At 41.2% G+C, this 25,073-nt stretch overlaps 1 long non-coding RNA gene and 3 gene segments (V, D, J or C); 1 reads left to right on the top strand and 3 right to left on the bottom strand.

Annotated features, from left to right (window-relative positions):
• Window positions 1–4,159, bottom strand: part of LOC123943799 — a 24,269-nt gene extending 20,110 nt beyond the window's left edge. The window contains 2 exon segments of the V gene segment in view: window positions 3,610–3,936; window positions 4,040–4,159. Of these exon segments, the coding sequence occupies window positions 3,610–3,936; window positions 4,040–4,085 (373 nt within the window).
• LOC123943817 overlaps window positions 1–16,403 on the top strand; it is a 25,484-nt gene extending 9,081 nt beyond the window's left edge. Inside the window, exons 2-3 of the long non-coding RNA XR_006818682.1 lie at window positions 1,007–1,016; window positions 16,321–16,403. This is a non-coding gene — a long non-coding RNA (uncharacterized LOC123943817). The remainder of the gene's footprint in view (window positions 1–1,006; window positions 1,017–16,320) is intronic.
• Window positions 1–16,615, bottom strand: part of LOC123943797 — a 78,270-nt gene extending 61,655 nt beyond the window's left edge. Inside the window, 1 exon segment of the V gene segment in view lies at window positions 16,531–16,615. Coding sequence covers window positions 16,531–16,576 — 46 coding nt within the window.
• Window positions 16,616–17,391: 776 nt separating this feature from the next.
• Window positions 17,392–25,073, bottom strand: part of LOC123943703 — a 63,819-nt gene continuing 56,137 nt past the window's right edge. The window contains 2 exon segments of the V gene segment in view: window positions 17,392–17,520; window positions 22,352–22,668. Coding sequence covers window positions 17,392–17,520; window positions 22,352–22,668 — 446 coding nt within the window.

Raw genomic sequence — 25,073 nt, forward strand, 5'->3', positions numbered from 1 at the left:
GGGAACAGAAATCGGGGATCTCTGGAGGAATCTGAACTCTTGTGTGGCTACAGAAGAGACACATTTTACTGCTGCTACCCAGACAGGCCCAGATTTCCAGTGGACAGGAAGGGAGTCATACACTCCACAGAATAAGCCTCGCAAAGAGATCATCTACAGGTGTGATCATCTACAGGAAGCATAAAACTTAAAAATATGATACCAAGTGCCCTTTCATGGTAGACATTCACGAAACCCCACCATAATTCCAGGAACTCCGTACTGTTAGGGAACCTCTCTATTACACCCATCCCTCTATTCTCTTTTGGTTCAGGTCCTGGATGTGCAAGTTTGGCGACAGAATCTCCATGTACAAATCATGTGTAAATTTGTCAAAACTGGGTCACTCCATTGTATTTGGTAATTCAGAGCTGCTCCACTCGTCATGAGTGAATTTTACTCCCCCCAAACACCTTCACTACCAGGTATGTTCATGTGTAAAGGACATAATAGGATGGCAGAGCTGTCAGATTTTGTCATTGCTCCGATCACTATCACCTCCCTGGGAGCATCCTGGGTGAACCATCATCACTCTGTGACACATTTACACAAGTAATGCCTTCTTAGGTTCTGCAAGGACACTTCACACCTGTGTGACAGGGGCAGGTCACCCCCTTTAACCTGTGTCCTCATCACTGCACTCAGTGATTTAGATCCGTGCCTCTCTGAAGGTGCTTCTCTCTTTGTCTTCATGAACAGAGCTGTGGATGCAGGATCTTGTCTCCTGGCTCCCCTGTAGTCTGTTAATGTGAATTATATAATAAATACTCTACCTACATGATAGAGAGATTGAAGACCATGAGAAGTTGAGAGATCCAGTTATAAGGACACATCTGGATGCTTTCTTAGGGTCTGGAAGAGGGGCCTGACCAGGTCGGGGACTGCAGAGAGGAAGGGACACCCACAGCACCCAAGTATATGGGATTCTCAAACTCATGGGTGTTCTCTGGGCCTTTAATCTGCACAGACTGATGTCAGTGTCCATCTTGGCTCCAGGGTGTGTGTGGATATGGATGGAGACCAGCTGATGTCACTGCACAGAGGAATGGAAAGAAACAGGAGTGTTTATATTATGTTAGTGTGGGTGGGTTCCTATGGTTCTTTCATCCCCAAGAACAAAAAATCATGGCTTGTGGGGATAATGGGGGTCTGTGATGGGGACTTTGTCAATGACAACTCTGGCTAGATACAAGATGTGTTCAAAGACCCATTTATTTTTATTCTTTATTCTTTTTTATTTTTTGAAGACCCATTTAGAAAAGGGTTGCATCAAAATCTGAGTGGAGAACAGAGGCAGTAACCTCTTAGATCCTCAAGCACAGGAACTTCTTGCAAGATGGGTCTCTAAAAGCCAGGGAAACAAACAAAAAGGAACTTTAAGGACATCATCAAGATAAAAATCTTCTGCAGTGCAAAGGAAACAGTCAACAAAACTAAAAGGCAACCTATGGAATGGGAGAAGATATTTGCAAATGACAATAAAGACAAGGGGTTGATATCCAAGATCAATAAAGAACTTACTAGACTCAACACCCAAAAAACAAATAATCCAGTCAAGAAATGGTCAGAAGGCATGAGTAGACAATTCTCCAGAGAGGACATACAAATGGCCATCAGACACATGACAAAATGCTCCACATCTCTTGTCACCATGGAAATATGAATCAAAACCACAATGAGATATTAACTTATGCAAGTTATAAAGGCTAAAATTAATAATACAGGGAACAAGAAACGTTGTACAGGATGTGAAGAAAGGGGAACTCTCTTATGCTGTTGGTGGGAATACAAGTTCATACAACCACTTTGGAAAACAGTGTCTAGGTTCCTCAAAATGCTTAAAATAGTACTGTCCTATAACTCGGCAATTGCACTGCTGAGTATTTACCCCAAAGATACAGATGAATTTAAAAAGTGGGCACATGAACCCCAATATTCATGGGATTAATGTCCACTATAGTGAAACTGTGGAAGGAGCTGATATGTCCTTCCACATATGAATGGATAAAGAAAATGTGGTCCATATACACAATGGAATATTACTCAGCCATCAGAAAGGATGAATACCTACAATTCCATCATCTAGGATGGAACCAGAGGCTGTGATGTCAAGTAGAGTAAGTCAAGCAGAGAAAGATATTTATCCTATGGTTTCACCTCATGTGGAACATAAGGAGTAGTGAGGAGGACCACAGAGAAATTCAATTATCATACGGTTTTACTTACTTGTCGAACATAAGGAATAACATAGGGCATTAGGAGAGGGAAAGGAAAAGTGAATTTGGGCAAATTGGAGGGGGATATGAAACATGCAAGACTGTGGACTATGAGAAACAAACTGAGGGTTTTGTAGTGGAAGGGGGGATGGATGGGGTAGCCAGGTGATTGGTATTAAGGAGGGCAGGTGATGTGATGAGCACTGGGTGTTATACACAACTAATGAATCTTTGAACACTACATCAAAAACTAATGATGTAATATATGTTGGCTAATTGAACATTAAAAAAGAATATAGACTTTATTTCACATTTTTTAAAATTTATTTTTAGTGTTCCAGAATTCATTGTTCATGCAACAAGGAAATTAAAGGGCTTTGACACACTGGACCAGATAGATTTATTTATTATTTTTGGGGGCCCTTTCAATTTTATTTTGATAAATTTAAGTAGAGGATTCTCAGGTGTATTGTGTTTTTTTCCCCAAAGTCTTATGGTACATGATGAGCACATGGCTTTATACTGAACAGATGGAGTAGTGAATATTACATCACAAGTCAATTATGTACTATACCTTGGCTAATTTAATTTAAAAAAAAAAAAAAAGAATCAGACCCGGTTTCTTTGACCTGTTCTGTGTTTCTTAGTTTCTCTATAATCTTTTTCTGCTCTAATCTTGCTATTTCCTTTCGTCCGCTATACTTAGGATTCAGTTGTTGCTCATTCTCTAGCATCTTTAGGTGAAATGTTAGGTTGTTTATTTGAGATTCTTCTTGCTTCTTGAGGTTTTCCTGTATGGGGTGTATTTCTGTCTTAGGACCACCATTGCTGCAGAGAAATTACAGGATGGTGATAGAGGTCGTCTACTGTTTTCCTTAATTTAATTTTATTTTTTTCAGTGGAGGTTTTATACCCGTGTGTGTGTGTGTGTGTGTGTGTGTGTGTGTGTGTGTGTGTGATCTTCTGGCTCCTCTGGAGGTTCTTGTGATCCACGGTGAATGCCACTGAGATTCTTATGAAGGTTTTGTTGACCTGCATCAGGATATTTGTAATTTATTGGTATTTAAGGACAAGAGGGAACTAATGTAACTGACTTTTTTTGCATGTTAATATATATTTCTTACTGCTACAAGTAAATTTCTAAGGCATAGAGTGAATAGGTAAGCACAGAATAATGTCAAGGAGGCTCCCTTGGGGTAACTTCACTGTGGAAAGGAAAGCACAGACCCTAACAGGAAATATGCCATAACTGCCATCTGCACTTGCTCCTGGGATTAAAGACAGAATTGGTGAGTAGTGTGCATCCTCTGCTGGTCTGATACTCTTGTAGTTTGAGGTTTGTGCCGGGGCTCACACTGATGTCCCCTCACTGTGTCTGTTGCACAATAATACACGGCCGTGTCCTCGGTTCTCAGGCTGTTCATCTGCAGATACAGCGTGTTCTTGCTGTTGTCTCTGGAGATGGTGAATCGGCCCTTCACAGAGTCTGCGTAGCTTGTGCTACTTCCATCATAGCTAATATATGCGACCCACTGCCGACCCTTCCCTGGAGCCTGGCGGACCCAGCTCATGACATAACTACTGAAGGTGAATCCAGAGGCTGCACAGGAGAGTCTCAGGGACGCCCCAGGCTTCACCAGGTCTCCTCCAGACTCCACCAGCTGCACCTCACATTGGACACCTGCAGACACAAGACACCCTGGTCAGGAAACTGTGACACATCCATGGTGTCTTTCACCCATATCCACTCACATCCTCAAAATCTCTTGTTCACCATGAATTGCCTTTTAAAAGAGCAACAAGGAAAACCCAGCCAAGCACAAACTCCATTGTGAGTTGTCTGTGTCCTGTCCTGAGTACTGATTGGAACACCTGGAATTCTGGTGCTGGGGCTCCTCTCCCAGCTGTGGAGTCAGGTTTGGCCGTTTTTAATCAGCAGATGGAGGGCCCTATTTGCATGTCCTCTGACTATATATTCAGCTTGGGATCTATGTGACCATAGAGGGCAATGAGCAGAAGAGATGTGACTGCCTTTGTTTTGGGGGCATTGAACACTTAAGAATAGAATATGGTTTTCAGGGGCGCCAGGGTGGCTCAGTGGGTTAAAGCCTCTGCCTTCGGTTCAGGTCATGATCCTAGGGTCCTGGGATCGAGCCCCGCATCGGGCTCTCTGCTGAGCAGAGAGCCTGCTTCCTCCTCTCTCTCTGCCTGCCTCTCTGCCTACTTGTGATCTCTGTCTGTCAAATAAATAAATAAAATCTTTTAAAAAAAAGAATATGGTTTTCATTATATAACTTTCCAGAGTATATACTTGGACACGTGCTACTTTCTTTTTATATATTCACACAAATGTTGTGGAGTTGATGTCATGTTGTGCCGTAATGAAATGTAAACCTACACCCAGAATTTTAGAGGGTTTTGTGAGGTGTCCAAGAGCACACACAGTGTGAGAGTGAGTCCCACTCTGTGGCCCTGTGCTCCTTGCCCCAGTGGATACACAGTCCCCTGAACCACCTGGAGTTCAGTGTTGGCAGGATGGTGAGGAATGTGGAACCCCTCCTGTAATGGGGACAGGATGATTTTAATTCCTCTCAATGTTCCCCTGAAATATAGAGAGCATCGGGTTTCTGTAGGTGTATTTTTTTTAAAGATTTTATTTATTTATTTGACAGACAGAGATCACAAGTAGGCAGAGAGACAGGCAGAGAGAGAGAGAGAGAGAGAGGAGGAAGCAGGCTCCCTGCTGATCAGAGAGCCCGATGCGAGGCTTGATCCCAGGACCCTGGGATCATGACCTGAGCTGAAGGCAGAGGCTTTAACCCACTGAGCCACCCAGGCGCCCTGTAGGTGTATTTTCTAACATTTCAATATCTATGTGTTCCTCCCAAGTCATTCTGGGTTTATTTGTAAGAATTTTGGTGAGTGTTTGACACATAATGAACAGCATACAGGCAGAGTATGTGATAGGATAAACATGGGTGTCAGAATCAACATTATCCAGAATGAACAAATCAATTCTCCATAAAACTTCTTGTATTTTCTCTGGAATTCCTCCATCCACTTTCCTTCTTCACTATGTACCCACACAACTATGGGATTTTCTCACGTTATTTAGACTAGTTTTGATTTGAAGAATTTATATTGTATGAGATTATATTCAAAGGACTTTTTTAAAGCTATTTTTAAATTTATTTATTTATTTTTTCAGTGTAACAGTATTCATTGTTTTTGCACAACACCCAGTGCTCCATGCAATACGTGACCTCCCTATTACCCACCACCTGGTTCCCCCAACCTCCCACCCCCTGCCCCTTCAAAGCCCTCAGGTTATTTTTCAAAGTCCATAGTCTCTCATGGTTCACCTCCCCTTCCAATTTCCCTCAACTTCCTTCTCTCCATCTCCCAATGTCCTCCATGTCATTTGTTATGCTCCTTAAATAAGTGAAACCATATGATACTTGACTCTCTCTGCTTGACTTATTTCACTCAGCATAATCACTTCCAGTCCCGTCCATGTTGCTACAAAAGTTGGGTATTCATCCTTTCTTTTTTTTTTTATATAAACATATAATGTATTTTTATCCTCAGGGGTACAGGTCTGTGAATCACCAGGTTTACACACTTCACGGCACTCACGATAGCACATACCCTCCCCAATGTCCATAACCCCCCACCCCTCTCCCAACCCCACCTCCCCCCAGCAACCCCCAGTTTGTTTTGTGAGATTGAGTGTCATTTATGGTTTATCTCCCTCCCAATATTCATAGGACTTTTTAATTTCTTTTTGCTCTGCACAAATCCTTGAAAATTCAACCATGCTGCTGTCTGTAGCAAGAATCATTTATTATTTTTAATTTTTTTTATTTTTTAAATTTATTTTCAGTGTAACAGAGTTCATTGTTTATGCACCATATCCTATGCTCCATGCAACGTGTTCCCTCCATAATACCCACCACCAGGTTCACCCAACATCCAAACCCTCCCCTCCAAAACCCTCAGATTGTTTTTTCAGAGTCCATAATCTGTCATGATTCATTAATGTTCATAGCATCAATGGCCATGGTCACTAAACTATAGAAAGGACCCAGATGTCCTTCAAGAGATGAATGGACAAGGAAGATGTGGTCCGTATACACTATGGAGTATTATGCCTCCATCAGAAAGGATGAATACCTAACTTTTGTAGCAACATGGACGGGACTGGAAGAGATTATGCAGAGTGAAATAAGTCAAGCAGAGAGTGTCAATTATCATATGGTATCACTTATTTGTGGAGCATAAGAATCACTTATTTTATAAATGATTTTTGGCACTTACCCAAGGAGTGAATGTAGTGTAATTGTATCTTATTGTATTTTTTAATTGTTTGTTTATTTATATATTTATTTTATTTTTTTAAATTTTATTTTATAGATTACACCTATGGCAGAGAGTTTTACCTCTGGAACTTTCTTCTGGTTTGAATTCCTCTCTCTAGTCATTTTACCAGGGTAGAATGGATGCATGAGTGAACAAAACACAAATATCAACCCAAACTGAAGCGAAATACACACTAGACGAATCTGAAGAGGTCAGAACCTTTGTTCTGACAACCAAATTTTGTTGGTTTGTAACCAAACAAAAATGCTGGGTGTGGAAATGAATATATAATATCCCAGGTTGACAAAACATGGTCATCCAATTGGTCCTGATTATATTTTGGTCTGTGTATTAGAAGACACTAAATCTCAAAATTGTAAAGGAACCAAAACTTATATATATACAAAAATAAAATTGAATACAGTGAAAGTAAGCCAAAAAAGAAGAATATATGTATAAAAAGTAAGTGTACAAAAATCGAGTTAGATTAAGACTTAAAACAGATTTGTTAAAATAAGGAAGTCATTGCAAAGTAGAAAAGAGAAAAGAGAAGAAAATTTTAAACTGAAATAACAAAGAACAATGTGAAACAATCTTAAATTCTATGTAGTATTTTCCCCTAGAGCTGGAGTTGTGCAGTGCTGAGTGCTCTGTACACGTGTTGTTCTGTGTTCTTCCAGCTGTTCTTCTGGGGGAGGGGCCTGATGCACTGATCTCAGGTGTCTCTCTGTCAGTGGAGTTGTACCACCCTTTGCCAGGGGTCGGGGTCAGTGTGAGCTGTTTCTAGTTTTTCTGTGTTACTTTTGTTTCCTGAAGGCATTTTAGTCTCTAGAGGATGAAAATAAAAATGGCCATATGATGATCTCCAGCCCAGGAGCTGAATGATCCCAGCTCCTTTCTTCCCTAAACTCAGGGATAAGAGGTCTTCCCTTTTGTGTATGGAACCATCTAGACTCCTCTGGTGTGCACGTGCACCAGTCTTCCTGGGTAGGTAAAGGGTCGTGCCTTTCTGTCCTTCTCAGGATCCCCCATGGAGAGTGGTCACCTGGTCATGTGCACTCCTGAAACACCATTCCTGTGGGATGGCCGTGGGCCACTGCTTTTTTTTTTTTTTTTTTTTTTTTTTGGCGTTTGCAACATCCCTCCCACACACTGGGAGCTGCCACAGAGCTGGTAGGTCTCAGGGTTTATAGAGAGCTGAGCTGAGAGCCCCTCCCACGTTCTCAGACCATAACCAGTTTCCCTGCTGCAATGCGAGGAACTCTGCAGGTTCAGTCATTCCCATTTTGTCCGTGTCTCCGTGATCCTGAGACCACAAGTCACCCCTCAGACTCTACCCCGCCCCCTTCACCAAAGAGCACCTTTAAAGCAGGAATTTCTTTCACTGGAGCAGATTTCTATAGGTTCTGGTTTTGCCATCAGGGCTATATCATTTATGTTGGCTGGCTTTCTGAAGTTCCCTCCCCTGTTGTTTATCTTCTGATATATCTCCTTCGTTTCACTCCTGGCCCTCCTTCCTTGGAAAAAAAAAAAAAAAGTGGTTCTTTTCCATTTATAGAATTCCAGCATTTCATTCCTTACCTGTCAGGTTGAACTCATAGAGGTTCTGAGTAATTAGAGAGTTATGTAGCTAAATTCAGGGAAGCAGATGAAATGAAGTCTCTGACTATTTTACCATCTTGCTTGATGAGTGCATTTAAGAACTCTTAATTGTACATCATAATAGCTCAGTTACAGTTTATTGAGAAGAGTAAACATTACTCAGGAGCCTCACCTCCTCCTCTAGAAGGGGGTTTCATGTTTTTGGTTGTATGGAGGATGTTTATGTCATATAATGTGAAATTATGACCATGTTATTTTCTCTATATTCAGAATGAGTTGGATTTAAGCAGATGCATATTGATGCCACATTTATAGACGGTTGATGTGTGATGGTTAACTCTATGCGTCAAAGTGACTGGGTCATGGGTGCCCAGATTAAACATTGCTTCTGTGGGAGCCTGTAATGCCGTTCCAGAAGAGACTGGTATTTGCAGACATGGTCTCAGGTCAGTGGTCCTCATCCAACCCATGAAAGTTCAGAATAGAATGAAATGCGGAGGAGGAATTCCCTCATACTTCTTTCCTGTATGCTTTACCTGGAACATGCTTGATCTGGAACAGGAACAGTCCTGTCCTTATGCCTTTGGAGACAATTATTATTTCATATCTCATCCTTTCTGAAGGAGGCATAATACTCCATAGTATATGTGGAGCTCATCTGCTTTATCCATTTATCTATTCAATGACATCTCAGTACTATCCACAGTTTGGCAACTGTGGCCATTGCTGCTATGATTATTGGGATTAAATAGTTGCTTTTAGAAGCTCAGTTTCACAGATGGGAATTAGTATTTATTTATTTATTCATTCATTCATTTCCTTCAGAGTGTTACGTTTAAGTACTAGTGTTGAGTTAGGGTTAGATTTAAAGAATAGGGGTTGGAAGAAATTATGCTGAGCGAAATAAGTCAAGCAGAGAGAGTCAAGTATCATATGGTCTCACTTATTTGTGGAGCATAACAAATAACATGGAGGACATGGGGAGATGGAGAGGAGAGGGAGTTGATGGAAACTGGAAGGGGAGATGAACCATGAGAGACTATGGACTCTGAAAAACAACCAGAGGGTTATGAAGGGGCAGCGGGGGGTGGGGTGGGGTGGGGTGGGGTGGGAGGTTGAGGAACCAGGTGGTGGGTAATAGGGAGGGCACGTACTGCATGGAGCACTGGGTGTGATGCCAAAACAATGAACACTGTTATGCTGTAAATAAGCAAATAAAAATAAATAAATAAATAAATAATTTTAAAAAAAAGGATCAGGGGTTAGGGACTAAGGGTTAAGGCTCAGGGCAAGTGCCTGGTATCTTGAAGTTCAGAACATCCCCAGAAAATAAAACTCAACATTTCCTAGGATGAGAATAGTCTCAGAAGCCATCTACTGAACTGAGTAAGAAGGGGATTTGATGCTCTACATACTTATTTTTAAAAATGTTGATTCTAGAGGGGGACAAGTTTGTGGAGGAGTAGGGAACCTTATTTATTTGGTCCCCTGAATTGAGCTGGAATCATACAAGAGCACTCCAAAGACTGGCAAAATCAATATGAGATATAAGAGGATATATCAGGATCTATACCTACAGAATATCTCTGGTGCCCGGGTTGAGGCATGAAGTGCAGAGCCATGATTCTGTGGGCAGATAACAGAAGACAAATGGAAGAGGGAGGGAGCCTCTGAGCGCCTACAAACGTGGAGTGCAAAATTTTCCTGCACTTCTGGTCTCACACAGACTAACAGACTAGTAGCAGCAGAGACATGACTTTAGGGTAGGCTCCTCTCTGAAACATGGTGATGCAGTACCTCATGCAAACTTGGGGTGGCTGGTTGTTTGAGAAGCTCAAAAGGGCAGAGATGTTCCTGGACCTTGTAGCAAGGGCTGGGAATGCTGATGTGAGGTGCACAACCCAAGACACTGTGGTTTTTAGTAGCATAGATAAAAAATGGAATTATTGTGACCTGGAGAGCTTTCTGGAGAACAGACTGTGATCTCTCAGCTCTGATTCAGAAGTCTGAATACAGTTATATTTTCTCTGACACTCAGAAGAGACACAGAAAGCCACCAGGGGAAACTTTCAGAGAAAAAAAGCCCCCCCCCCCGCACACACACACCGGTTTTCACTGAGCCCATCCACCCACAAGGGACAGGGCAACTCTGCCCCATAATTGTTGCCTGAGTAGTGCTGCAGCATGCCCCTCCTCCAGAAGACAGGGTGAAAGAACAAGAGGCCTACAACCCTAAGGTCCCTATAAAACAGCTGCATTTTGCTTGGGTTTTGGTCAATAATTTGGAATTTGTGCATTCCCTCAAGCACCCCTCAACAGAATGACTAAGAAGATTAACCACCCACACAGGAAAAATTTGATGACTGTGACCTCTGCCACAGAACTAATGAGTATGGATATAAGCAAAATGTTGGAAATACACTTCAGTGTAACAGTTATATGGACAATGGCTAAGTTGGAGAAAACCATTAATGGTAACATAGATTCTCTAAGGACAGAAATGAGAGATGATCTGGCAGAATTCACAATTGCTATCAGTAAGATCCATTCTAACCTAGATACTCTAACATCCAGGGTAAATGAGGCAGAAGAATTGATTAGTGATGTAGAAGACAAACTGATAGAAAAGAAGCATCAGGAGGAGGCCTGGAACACACAGCTTAGAATCCATGAAAACAGAGTTCAAGAAGTAAATGATGCCATGAAACATACCTATGTCAGAGTTATTGGGCTCTCTTAGGGGGTGTAGAGAAAGAGAGGACTAGAATATATGTTTGAGCCAATACTAGCTGAGAACATCCCTCATCTGGGGAATGAAATAAGCACTCATGTCCTAGAGGCAGAGAGGACCCCTTTCAAGATCAAGGAAAATAAATCAATGTCACAGCACATAGTAAAAAAAATATGTGAATCTTAAAAACAAGGAAACCATTTAAGGGCAGATATGGGGAAAAAATTCCTTTTGTAGAGAGGAAGGAGAATCAGAATAATGACAGACCTGTCCACAGAGTCCTGGAAATCCAGAAAGGGCTTGTAGGATATATTCAGGGCATAAACGTGAAGAATGTGCAGCCAAGAATACTTTATCTGCTAAGGTTCTCACTTAGAATGGATGGAGAATCAAGGAACTTCCAAGACTGGCAGAGACAGAAAGAATACGTAACCACCAAGACAAACTACAGGAAATATTAAGGGGAGGGGGTCCTAAGTATGAGAAAGAAGCCACGAGTGTTGTAGAACAGAAATTTACAGAGACGATCTATAGATACAAGGTCCTCACAAGCAACATGATGACAATGAAATCATATCTTTCAATAATCAATATCAACACCAATGTTCTAAATGTTCCCATAAAATGTCACAGGGTTGCAGATTGGATAAGAAGACAGGACCCATCAACATGCTGTCTACAAAAGACTCATTCTGGTCATGAACATACATCCAGACTGAAACTGAAGGGATGGAGAACCATTTTTCATGGCAATGACTGCAAAGAAAGCTGGGATAGCCGTTCTCATATCAGACAAATTAGATTTTAAGCTAGACTGTAGTAAAAAATGCCAAGGGACACTACATCATGCTAAAAGTGTCTATCCACCAAGAAGATCTAACAATTGTAAATGTTTATACCCCCAACATGGGAACTGTCAACTACATAAGCCAACTGTTAACAACAACAATAAAAAAGACCTATTGATAGTAATACCCTAATTGTACGAGACCTCAACATTCCAGTCTGAATAATAGACTAGCATCTAAGCAGAAAATCAACAAACGAGAGCTTTGAATGACCCACTAGATGAGTTGGACCTCATAGATATATACAAAACATTCCATCCTAAAACCACAGATTACTAATTATTCTCAAGCACTCATTGCTCTTTCTCCAGAATAGACCACATCTCGGTCACAAATCAGATCTCAACTGCTACCAAAATACTGAGGTGATTCCCTGCATATTCTCAGACTGCAATGCTTTCAAAGAAACTCAATCACAAGAAAATTTTGGAAGGAATTCAAAATCTTGAAGGCTGAAGACCATCCTACTCAAGAATATTTGGATCAGCTAGGAAATCAAAGAATAACTTAAACAATTCATGGAAACCAATGAGAATGAAAACACATCAGTCCAAAACCTATGTGACATGACACAGGTGGTCCTAAGGGGGAAATACAGAGCCATCTAAGCCTCACTCAAAACAAACAAACAAACAAACAAACAAAAAACAAATCCTGAGTACACCAACTATGTTTACACCTTAAGGAACGGGAGAAGCAACAACAAATTAAGCCTAACCTCTGCATTAGAAGAGGAACAATTAAGATTAGAGAAGAGATCAATGAATTAGAAACCATAAATACAATAGAACACATTAACGGAACTAGAAGCTGGTTCATTGAAAGAATTAATAATCAATAAATAAAATCTTTTAAAAAAAAAAAAAGGGCGCCTGGGTGGCTCAGTGGGTTAAGCCGCTGCCTTCGGCTCAGGTCATGATCTCGGGGTCCTGGGATCGAGTCCCGCATCGGGCTCTCTGCTCAGCGGGGAGCCTGCTTCCCTCTCTCCCTCTCTGCCTGCCTCTATATCTACTTGTGATCTCTCTCTGTCAAATAAATAAATAAAATCTTTAAAAAAAAAAGAAAAAGAAAGAATTAATAAGATCAATAAGGCCATTGGCCAGATTTATCCCAAAGACAAGAAAGAGAAAGGACCCACATTTTTAAATTAGGAATGAAAGGGGGAGAGATCATGACTAACACCCAGGAAATAGAACCAATTATCAGAAATTACCATCAAAAGTTATATATCAATAAGTTAAGCAGCCTAAAAGAAACGATTGCATTCCTGGAAAGCTATAAACTTCCAAGACTGAAACAGGAAGAAACTGACAACATGAATAGACCAATAGCCAGTAAGGAGATTGAAGCAATGATCACAAACCTCCCAAAAACAGGAGTCCAAGACATGCTGGACTCTGTGTGGAATTCTACCAAATATTCAAAGAAGAAATATTACCTATTCTCCTGACCCTTTTTGAAAAGTAGAAAGAGATGGAAAAGTTCCAGACTCATTCTATGAGACCAGATTTACCTTGACAACCAGGCAAGGGCACCATCAAAGAGGAGAATTTCAGACCAATATCCCTAATGAGTTTACATGACAAGATTTTCAACAAGATCCTAGCTAATAACATACAATAGTACATTAAAAGGATCATCCATGGTGATCAGGTGGGACTTTCCCTGATCTTCAAGATCCATCCAACACTTGCAAATCAGTGAATATGAAAGAACAAATTAGTAATGAAGACAGAAGTTCAACATGGTCCTCTCAATTGATGCAGAAATAGCATTTGGTAAAATGCAGCATCTTTTCCTGATTAAAACTATTCAGAGTGCAGGGATAGAGGAAACATTCCTCAATTTCATTAATTCCATCTATGAAAAAACCCACAGCGAATGTCATCCTCAATGGGGAAAAGCTTAAAACTTTCCCCTTAAGATCAGGAACATGACAAGAATGCCCCCTCTCCCCACTATTGTTCAACATAGTACTAGAAGTCTAGCAACAGCAATCAGACAACAAAAAGAAATAAACATATGGTCAAAGATAGAAGCTCTCTCTTTTTGCAGATGACATGATAATTTATGTGGAAAACCCAAGAGACTCCACCCCCAAAATACTAGAACTCATACAGCAATTCAGTAATGTGGCAGGATACAAACCCAATACACACAAATCAGTTGCTTTTATATACACTATCAATGAACTTGTGGAAAAAGAAATTAGAGAATCAATTCCAATTTAAATAGTATCAAAAATCATAAGATACCTTGGAATAAACCTAACAAAAGAGGTAAAGGATTTGTACTCAAGGAACTACAGAATGCTTATGAAAGAAATTGAAGAAGCCAGAAAAAGATAGAAAAACATTTCATGCTTGTGCTTTGGAAGAAAAAATATCATTAATATATCTATGTTGTGAAGAGCTACCTATACTTTCAATGCCATCCTGATCTAAATGCAATCAGCATTTCTCAAATTGCTGGAAATAACAATCCTAAAATTAACATGGAACCAGAAAAGATGCTGAATCAAAAAGTAAATGTTGAAAAAGGAAAACAAAGCTTGGGGCATCACATTGCCTGATTTCAAGCTTTATTACAAAGCTGTGATCACCAAGACAGCAGGGTAGTTGCAGCAAAACAGACACACAGACCAATAGAACAGAGTGGAAAGCCCAGATATGCACCCTCAACTCTATGGTCAAGTATTTGCCAAAGCAAGGAAAAATAATGAATAGGAAAAAGACAGTTCCTTCAATAAATGGTGCTGGAAAAATTGGACAGCTATGTGTAGAAGAATGAAACTTTACCATTGTCTTACAACATACACAAGTGTATACTCAAGATGGATTATAGACCTCTATGTGAGACAGGAATACATCAAAGTCCTAGAGGAGAACACAGGCAGTAACCTCTTTGATATCAGCCACACCAACTTCTTTCAAGACATGTCTCCAAAGGTAAAGGAAACAAAATGGAAAATAAATTTCTGGAACTTCATCAAGATCAAAAGCTTCTGTGCAGGAAAAGAAACAGTCAACAAAACAAAGAGGCAACCCACAGAATGGGAGAAGATATTTGTAGATGACACTACAGAAAATGGGTTGATATCCAAGATCTATAAAGAACTCCTTAAACTCAACACTCAAAAAAACAGATAATCATATCAAAAAATGGGCAGAAGACATCAACAGACACTTCTGTTGTTCTGTACTCTAGTGTTTTAAAAGCAATGGCCACAGTTGCCAAACTGTGGAAAGAACCAAGATGCCTTCAAAGGACAAATGGATAAGGAAGATATGGTCCATATACACTATGGGGTATTATGTCTTCATCACAAAGTTGAATACCCGGCTTTTGTATCAACATAGTTGGGACTGGAAGAGATAAAGGAGATGAAATAAGTCAATAAGAGAGGGTCAATTATTATGTGGTTACACTTACTTGTGGAATTTAGGAATAACACAGATGACATTAGGAGAAGGAAAGGAAAAGTGAATTGGGGAAAATCAGAGGGGGAGATGAACCATGAGAGACTGTGGACTCTGAGAAACAAACTGAGTGTTTTGGAAGAGAGAGGGTGAGCCTGGTGGTAGGTATTACGGAGGGCATATATTGTATGGATCACAGGGTGTGGTTAATAAACAATGATTCTTGGAACTCTGAGAAAATAAAATTAAATTAAAAATTATATTCACTTGGGTGTGTATGTTGGTCTCTGTGTGTGTTTTTGATCTTCAAACTCTGTACCCACACAACATCCTGGTGCAGGTTTCCTCTTCTTTCCCACGTTGTCATTAACATTGATACTGTGAGTATAGTTCAAGGTTGAGACTGTACCAGGGCTGTTAATTCTCTTGCTTTGCATTGTTGATGCCTCTGTAGGTTCACATCCAGCACGCACTTTACACTGGTTTTGACAAGCTTACACACTGAGCTCGGTGGTCCTCTAATGAACAGAGTACTTGGGACTCCTGTAAGGTTCAGAGGACATAGATGGAGATATTTGTAATTCATTGGTATTTAGGGATAGGAAGAAGCAAGTGTAAGTGACACTGTCTTTTCTGCTTGTTAGTATAGTTGTTTTTCCAAATTTCCAAGTCAGAGACTGAAAAGGAAGCCCAGAATCATGTGTCCAGAGAGGCTCCTTTGGGGAAAAAGCTTGCGGACATGGAAACCATAGACCCTGACAGGAAACTTGTCCATATCCTCCAGCTGCACCTGCTCCTGGGGCTTAAATACAGAACTGGTGAGTGGTGTGCACCCTCTGGTTGTCCAGATCCCCTCCTACAGTGAGGTTTGTGTCTGGGCTCATATTGAGGGCCCCTCATTGTGTCTGTTGTACAATAATACAGGGCTGTGTCCTCGGCTCTCAGGCTATTCATCTGCAGACACAGCGTGTTCTTGCCATTGTCTCTGGAGATGGTGAATCGGCCCTTCACAGAGTCTGCGTAGCTTGTGCTACTTCCATCATACCTAATACGTGCGACCCACTCTAGCCCCTTCCCTGGAGCTTGGAGGACCCAGCTCATCCCAGTAGCTACTGAAGGTGAATCCAGAGGCTGCACAGGAGAGTCTCAGGGACACCCCCAGGCTTCACTAGGTCTCCCCCAGACTCCACCAGCTGCACCTCACACTGGACACCTGCAGACACAAGACATCCTGGTCAGGAAACTGTCACACACCCACTGTTTCTCTCACTTGTATTCAGTCACACACTCAAGTTCTCTTATTCTCTGTAAACTACCTTTTAAAAGAACAACAAGGAAAACCCAGCGAAGCACAAACTCCATGGTGAGTTTTCTCTGTTCTATCCTGAGTAGTGAATGGGAACACCTGGAAATACCATGGCTGGGTCGCCTCTCCCAGCTGCTGGTTCTGGACTGGGCTGTTTTTTTTTTTTTTTTAAAGATTTTATTTATTTATTTGACAGAGAGAGATCACAGGTAGATAGTCAGGCAGAGAGAGAGAGAGAGAGAGAGGGAAGCATGCTCCCTGCCGAGCAGAGAGCCCAATGCTGAACTCAATCCCAGGACCTGAGATCATGACCTGAGCCGAAGGCAGCAGCTTAACCCACTGAGTCACCCAGGCGCCCCTGGACTGGGATGTTTTAATCAGCAGAGGTAGGACCCTATTTACATGTCCTCTGACTATATATCCAGCTTGGGATCTAGGCTGATGGAGAGGCCAGTGACCAGAGCAGGTGTGACTGCTGTGACTTTGTGGCTTTGACAGGATTTGGGAAAAATGCTTTTATTTATTATATGATTTTCCAGAGTACACACTTGGTTTCTCTGTACTCACTCCTTTTACACATTCACTCACATCTTGGGTTTTGTTTCATGTTATGCCAGAAAGAGTTTTGAACGTACACCCAGAATTATAGAGGTTGTGTGAGGTGTCCAAGAGCATGTGTGGGGTGTGAGCCCCAGGAATTGCCCTGGGCTCCACCCTGCCAGACCTCCTGTCCTCTGAATCACCTGAAGGACAGAGTGGGCAGGTTCATGAGGAAGGTGGAACACCTGCTGTGATGGGGACCAGGTGATTTTGCTTCTTTTAGATTTTCTCTAAAAAAATAGAGAGAATTAGTGTTTGTGCAGTTCTATTTTCAAGTCTCTGACATTTCAGTATCTCGACGCTTCTCCCAAGTCATCTCTGGGGTTACCTGCAGTAGCTGTGATGCATGTACTTGACACAGGATGACTGTGCACGTGTAGATTGTGTGATATGGTAAACCCTGAAGTCAGAATCAGCATTTTCCAGAGCAAGCAAATCAATTTCCTACAAAATTTCCTGTATTATCATTGCAATTTTTCCTTCCTCATTGGTTCTTTACTCTGTCCCCACATTACTATTGATCTTCATGTTACCTTATGCTAGCTTTAATTTTATAGAATATGTAATTTTGTATTTGCATTAGATGTACCTTTATTTCTAGGGCTTCTATTGCTCATATAAATGCTTGACAATACCGTGATATCCATTATGGTATTTTTTTTTTTTTTATGATGAGCAGCATTCCAAAGATGACATAGAGCACAATATGTCAACTATAAAAAAAAAAAATCTTTTTAGTCTTCCAGAATTCATTGTTTATGCACCATACCCAGTGCTCCAACTACTATGTGCCCAGCATAATACCCACTAGCAGGCTCACCCAATGCCCCAACTTCTCCTTTCCGAAATCCTCAGTTTGTTTCTCAGAGTCCAAAGTCTCTCATGGTTCATCTTCCCCTCCAAATTCCCCCAATTAATTTTCCTTTTCTTCTCCCAGTGTCCTCCATGTTATTCCTTATGCTCCACAAGTAAGTGAAACCATATGAAACTTGACTTTCTCTGCTTGACTTATTTCACTCAGCATAATCTCTCCCAGTCCCGTCCATGTTGCTACAAAAGTTGGGTATTCATCCTTTCTGATGGAGGCATAATACTCCATCGTGTATATGGACCACATCTTCTTTATCCATTCGTCCATTGGTTCTTTCCACAGTTTGGCGATCATGGCCATTGCTGCTATAAACATTGGGGTACAGATGGCCCTTCTTTTCACTGCATCTGTATTTCTGGGGTAAATGCCCAATAGTAAAATTTCAGGGTCATAGGGAAGCCCTATTTTTAATTTCTTAAGGAATCTCCGCAGTGTTCTCCAATGTGGCTGCACCAACTTGCGTTCCCACCAACAGTGTAAGAGGATTCCCCTTTCCACATCCTCTCTGACACACGTTGTTTCCTGTCTTGTTAATTTTGGCCATTCTAACTAGTTTAAGGTGGTATCTCAATGTGGTTTTAATTTGAATCTCCCTGATGCCTAGTGATGATGAACATTTTTTTTTTTGCATTTTATCTTATTTATTTTTTATTTTCTTTTTAATTTTTTTGAAGTTCAACTTAATTGATACATAATACATAGTATTAGTTTCATAGTAGAATTTAGTGACTCATCAGTTGCCTATAACACCCAGGGGTAAGTGCATTTTAAATTTTTTTTCCCATTTTATTTATTTTTTCAGCGTAACAGTATTCATTCTTTTTGCACAATCAGGGGTGGGAGGTTGGGGCAACCTGAGGGTTTTGAAGGGTCAGGGGTGGGAGGTTGGGGGAACAGGTGGTGGGTAATGGGGAGGGCACGTTTTGGATGATGAACATTTTTTTCAGGTGTCTGTGAGCCAGTTGTATGTCTTCATTGGAGAAGTGTCTGTTCATGTCTTCTGTCCATTGTTTGATGTGATTATCTGTTTTGTGCATTTTGAGTTTGAGGAGTTCTTTATAGATCTTAGATATCAGCACTTTGTCTGTACTCTCATCTGCGAATATGTTCTCCACTTCTGTGGGTTGGCTCTTTGTTTTGTTGACTGTTTCCTTTACTGTGCAGAAGATTTGATCTTGATGAAGTCCTCAAAGTTCATTTTTGCTTATTTTTTTCCTTTGCCTTTGGAGACACTTTTTTTAATTTGTTTATTTACAGCATAACAGTGTTCATTGTTTTGGCATCACACCCAGTGCTCCATGCAGTACGTGCCCTCCCTATTACCCACCACCTGGTTCCTCAACCTCCCACACCCCCGCCCCTTCAAAATCCTCTGGTTGTTTTTCAGAGTCCATAGTCTCTCATGGTTCATCTCCCCTTCCAGTTTCCATCAACTCCCTCTCCTCTCCATCTCCCCATGTCCTCCATGTTATTTGTTATGCTCCACAAATAAGTGAGACCATATGATACTTGACTCTCTCTGCTTGACTTATTTCGCTCAGCATAATTTCTTCCAGTCCCGTCCATGTTGCTACAAATGTTGGGTATTCATCCTTTCTGATGGAGGCATAACACTCCATTGTGTATATGTACCACATCTTCCTTATCCATTCATCCTTTGAAGGGCATCTTGGTTCTTTCCACAGTTTGGCGACCGTAGCCACTGCTGCAATAAACACTGGGGTACAGGTGGCCCTTCTTTTCACTACATATGTATCTTTGGGGTAAATACCAAGCAGTGCAATTGCAGGGTCATAGGGAAGCTCTATTCTTAATTTCTTCAGGAATCTCCACACTGTTCTCCAAAGTGGCTGCACCAGCTTGCATTCCCACCAACAGTGTAAGAGGGTTCCCCTTTCTCCACATCCTCTCCAACACAAGTTGTTTTCTGTGGAGACACTTTTTTTTTAAAAGATTTTATTTTTATTTATTTGACATACAGAGATCACAGGCAGGCAGAGAAAAATTGGAGGAATCAGGCTCCCTGCTGCCAAGCAGAGAGCTCCATGCAGGACTTGATCCCATTACCCGGGGACCATGACCTGAACCAAAGACAGAGGCTTTAACCCACTGAGCCACCCAGGCGCCCCTGGAGACATATCTTCAAAGAAGTTGCTGTGGCTGGTCAAAGAAGTTACAGCCTATGTTCTTCTCTAGAATTTGGTAGATTCCTGCCTCATGTTGGGGACTTTTATCCATTTCGAGTCTATCTTTGTGTATGGTGTAAGAGAATGTTTGAGTTTTATTCTTCTACACATAGCTGTCCCATTTTCCCAACACCCTTTATTGAAGAGACTGTTCCCCCCCCCCACTGGTTATTTTTTCCTGCTTTGTCAAAGATTATTTGACCATTGAGTTGCTGGTCCATATCTGGGCTCTCTACTCTGTTCCACTGGTATGTGTGTCTGTGTTTGTGTCAGTAACATGCTGCCTTTGTGACAACAGCTTTGTAGTAAAGATTGAAATCAGGCAATGTAATTCCCCCAGCTTTGTTTTCCTTTTTCAGAATTTCCTGAGCATTTTAGTGTGTTTTCTGGTTTCATACAAAGGTTAGGATTGTTTGTTCCAGCACAGAATGATGAACAACATTCCATGCTCATGGATTGGAAGAATAAACATTGTTAAAACATCTATACTGCTGAGAGCAATCTGTACTTTCAGTGCCATCCTGATCAAAATTCCAGCAGCATTTTTCAAACCAAAGACTTTGAATGACACACTAGATCAGATTGATTTCTTGTTTTATGTTTAAATTTTTAAATTTAAATTCAGCTCAGTTAACACATAGTGCATTACTGATTTCAGACATAGAATTTATTTATTCATCAGTTGGATATAACACCTAGTGCTCAGTCCATCAAGTGCCCTCCTTAATGTCCATCAGCCAGTTACCAGCCTCTCCTCAGCTACTCCTAGTGTAAACACAAAATTTTGAATACAATTTCAGGATTTGGATTGGGGAATGTTCATTCTGGAATTATAGCTTTATTTATTTATTTATTCTCACAACATTATCTGCTTAAATTCCTTTTTAAATTATGTTCAGTTAGCCACCCTACATACATCATTCGTTTTTTTTTTTTATTTGTTTATTTTCAGCATAACAGTGTTCATTGTTTTTGCACCACACCCAGTGCTCCATTCAGTTCTTGCCCTCCCTATTACCCACCACCTGGTTCAACAATTCATTATTTGTGTTTTACACCCACTGCTCCTCCCAGCATGTGCAGTCCTTATCGCCCATCCCCATGTTACCCCATTCCCTGACCACCACCCCTCCAAAACCCTGTTTGTTTCCCAGAGAAAAATTTGATTTCTGATTTCATTTATTTGGGGATTTCCCTGTTCTTTTTGATAAATCCAGGCAAAGGTTTCTCAGTTCTATTTTATTTTTACAAAGAACTAGATCTTGGTTTTTTAATCTCTTCTGTAGTTTTTTGGTTTTTATATTATTTATTTCTGCTCTAGTTTTCAGTATTTCCTTTCTACTGATGTATTTAGGATTCAGTCATTTTACTTTCTCTAGTTCCTTGAGGTGTAATGTTAGGTGGTGTCTTTTAGATTTTCCTTTCTTCTTGAGGTCTTCTTGTGTGCTGTGTATTTCTGTCTTAGGACCACCCATGCTAATTAGGTGAAAATGATGAAGGTTTTATACTCTTGTGTGTGTGTGTGTGTGTGTGTGTGTGTGTGTGTGTGTGTGTGTGTATAATGTTCAGGCTCCACATCCACACTATACCTGGTGGGGGTTCCACTAGTTTCCGATGTTGTCAGTAACATTGATGCTCTGATCTCTGTTTAAGACAGTGAAACACTCCTCCCCCAAAGATCCCTTCTTCTTTTACTTTGGATTGTTGATGCCTCTGTGGCCTCATGTCCAGCATGCACTTTAGCTCCTTCTATCAGGTTTGGACATTGAGCTGAGTGGACCTATGATGCATAATGAGTGACTCTGGGATTCCTATAAAGGCTCAGTTGATGAGCATCAGGACATTTGTGATTCATTTCATTGGTATTTAAGGACAGGAATAAAGAATGTGAGTGACTCTGTACTTTGTACATTTTAATATAATTGCTTTCCCATTAGAACAAATTTTCGAAGTCAGGTAGTGTAGAGTTAAGCACAGAATCTAGTTGTGCAGAGAGGGCCCTGAGAGAAAGTGTTCTCTGTACAGGAATCGCCAGATCCTGACAGGAAATCTGCCCATAACCTCCATATGCATCTTCTCCTGGGCTTAAGGACAGAACTGGTGAGTAGCGGGCACCCCCTGGTGGTCCAGATACCGCCACAGTGAGATTTGTGTCTGGGCTCACACTGATGTACCCTCACTGTGTCTGTTGCACAGTAATACACGACCATGTCCTCGGGTCTCAGGCTGTTCATCTGTAGATACAGCGTGTTCTTGCCATTGTCTCTGGAGATGGTGAATCGGCCCTTCACAGAGTCTGTGTAGCTTGTGCTACTTCCATCATATCTAATCCATGCGACCAACTGCAGCCCCTTCCCTGGAGAATGGCGGACCCAGTACATGTAGTAGTTGCTGAAGGTGAATCCAGAGGCTGCACAGGAGAGTCTCAGGGACCCCCCAAGCTTCACCAGGTCTCCGCCAGACTCCACGAGCTGCACCTCACACTGGACACCTGCAGACACAAGACATCCCAGTCAGGAAACTGTGACACAGCCATGGTTTATTTCACTCATATCCATTCACGTCCTATGTCTCTTGCTTACCATGAATTATGTTTTAATAGAGCAACAAGGAAAACCCAGCCAAGCACAAACTCCATTGTGAGTTGTCTGTGTTCTGTCTTGATTACTGATTGGATCACCTGGAAATACTGGGCTTGGGGTTCCTCTCCCAGCTGCAAAGTCAGGGCTGGGCTGTTTTAATCAACAGAAGGAAGGCCCTATTTGCATGGTCTCTGAGTATATAACACATTTTCCAGGAAACATCCTCAAGATGGCAGTGACCTAGAGCATATGTGAGGGTCCTGGGGGAGTTTGGTCACCATGATATCTTTAAGGAAACCACGCCCTATTTTTGTGATTTTGCTAGAGAAACTGCTTAACATCCATTATCTTCCTTTTTTTCACATATTCACCCCATTATCATGATGTAGGCGTCAATTTTACCACTATTTTACAGGTGGATATGTACACACTGCATCACAGATTGGTTGTGTGAATGTCCAGGTGTGCACAGCAGGTGAAATTAAGCCCCAGTGTGTGAGCCTGTGTTCCTCAGAATGGGACCTGTTTGCTCCCATTAATCTTCTGCAGGACATAGGTGGACCTGAGATTTTCAGGCTTCGTGAATTTTCAGAAGTCCCAGTAGACTGATGTGTGGAGACTGGATCTTTCTGTTACAGAATCCTGGAGACACTGAGAAACCTTGACAGAGACTCAAAGAGCTGATGGAGACACTGTGGGTTATCAACAACCACAAGGGGATATTTCCACCTGATCTCTCTGTACACATCAATGGAAAACTTTAATATAGATAAAAGAATGGATTTATTAGTTAAATAATTAATGTCAGAACATCTGAGATCAGAATGCATACTGTTAGTTAAAGACAATTCTTCAACTCTGAAATGGAGGTCATTGTGCTTCTACCCTCATATTTATTGCCATGATGATATCAATTCTATTTATCCCAAATGCTTCACCCTTGGAAAGTGTTGTCATTGCTATTTTGATGGTTTATTCCAAAAACTGGAGGACTCTTCAGTAGTTCCACAGATTTATAAAGTGTTTACTGTGTTTTCTCTGGGAGAAGTTAACAGACCACTTAGCTGGTAACCTTTGAGAGGAGACCAGCCCCCATCCATCTATTGTCCTGGATCATGAGCTCCATGGTCCTTGAGTCACCCTGATTGTTGCCGTACACCAGCAGGTGTCACAGACCCTTGCGGAGATACAGTAACTCCTCTCTTTCCCATTTATCGACCATATGAAGAGTAACCCACTCAGCATAACTGCTAAACATTGTCCTGTTGAAAAGATATGTCCTCATTCTTACTTCCTTTACTTGAGATCCTCGCTCTGCATCTTGGCTACAATATCCTGCTATATTTATTGTATTCATAGGTGAGCAGGGATCTTGAATGAGGTCCCTACAATCTATCAGGTGCCCTCAAACCACTGAAGTCCTTCCCTCCTGAGGGTATAACTTCATAAGTTCTATTGTATGGGAAATGTCTCCTATCTCAGTAAGGTGAGGGTCAACTACTTGTCCTGGGAGGAGTGGTCCTAGAAACCATGTCTCTATATGGTTCCAATTATATTTGATGTGAATCACTAACAAAATTGCCACTGGTCTGAGAATTCTCTTCAGCAGGTAATGGATTTTAGTCAATCTGACAGATATGAGGTGACATCTTACCATGGTTTTTATTTGTGCTTCCCTGATGATGACTGATGTTGAGCGTCTTTTCCTGTATCTGATAGCCATCTGGATGTCTCCTTTCAATAAGTGTTTATTCCTTCCTTTTGTGCATTTCTTAACTACATTACTTGCATGGTGAGTGTGGTAAAGTCTTTATAGATTATGGATATTAAACTTTATCAGGTATGTCTTTTGCAAATATTTTCTCCCATTTATGACTCATATGTGGAATTAATGAAGGAAAACAGATGAACATAAATGAAGTGGGAAAAATAAAAAGAGGAGGGAGGGAAACAACCATTAGTGACTCTTGGTATTAGAGTTCAAACCGCAGGTTGATGGAGGGAGATGAGTGAGGATTGGGGAAATGGATGATGAGCATGAAAGAAAGCACCAGTTTTGAAGAACACTAGATGTTGTATGTAAGTGATGAGTCACTGAATTAGTCTCAGGGGTCACAGTCTCAGGGATCGCAGGAGCTCCTGCTTGTACCCCAATGCTACTAAAATTGCAAGCTGTACTAGTCCAGAGAGCTGGCTTCCAATGGTTGCCTTTGCCATGGCTGTCTGGGCAGGTCCAGACATCTGGAGCGATCCCAATCAGAGATAGCATGCTGAGATTTTCCGTGGGTAGGGGGTGGGAGTGTTCAGACTTTGC

The sequence above is a fragment of the Meles meles genome, chromosome 6 (assembly GCF_922984935.1).
Source record: "Meles meles chromosome 6, mMelMel3.1 paternal haplotype, whole genome shotgun sequence".
Lineage (NCBI taxonomy): Eukaryota > Metazoa > Chordata > Mammalia > Carnivora > Mustelidae > Meles > Meles meles.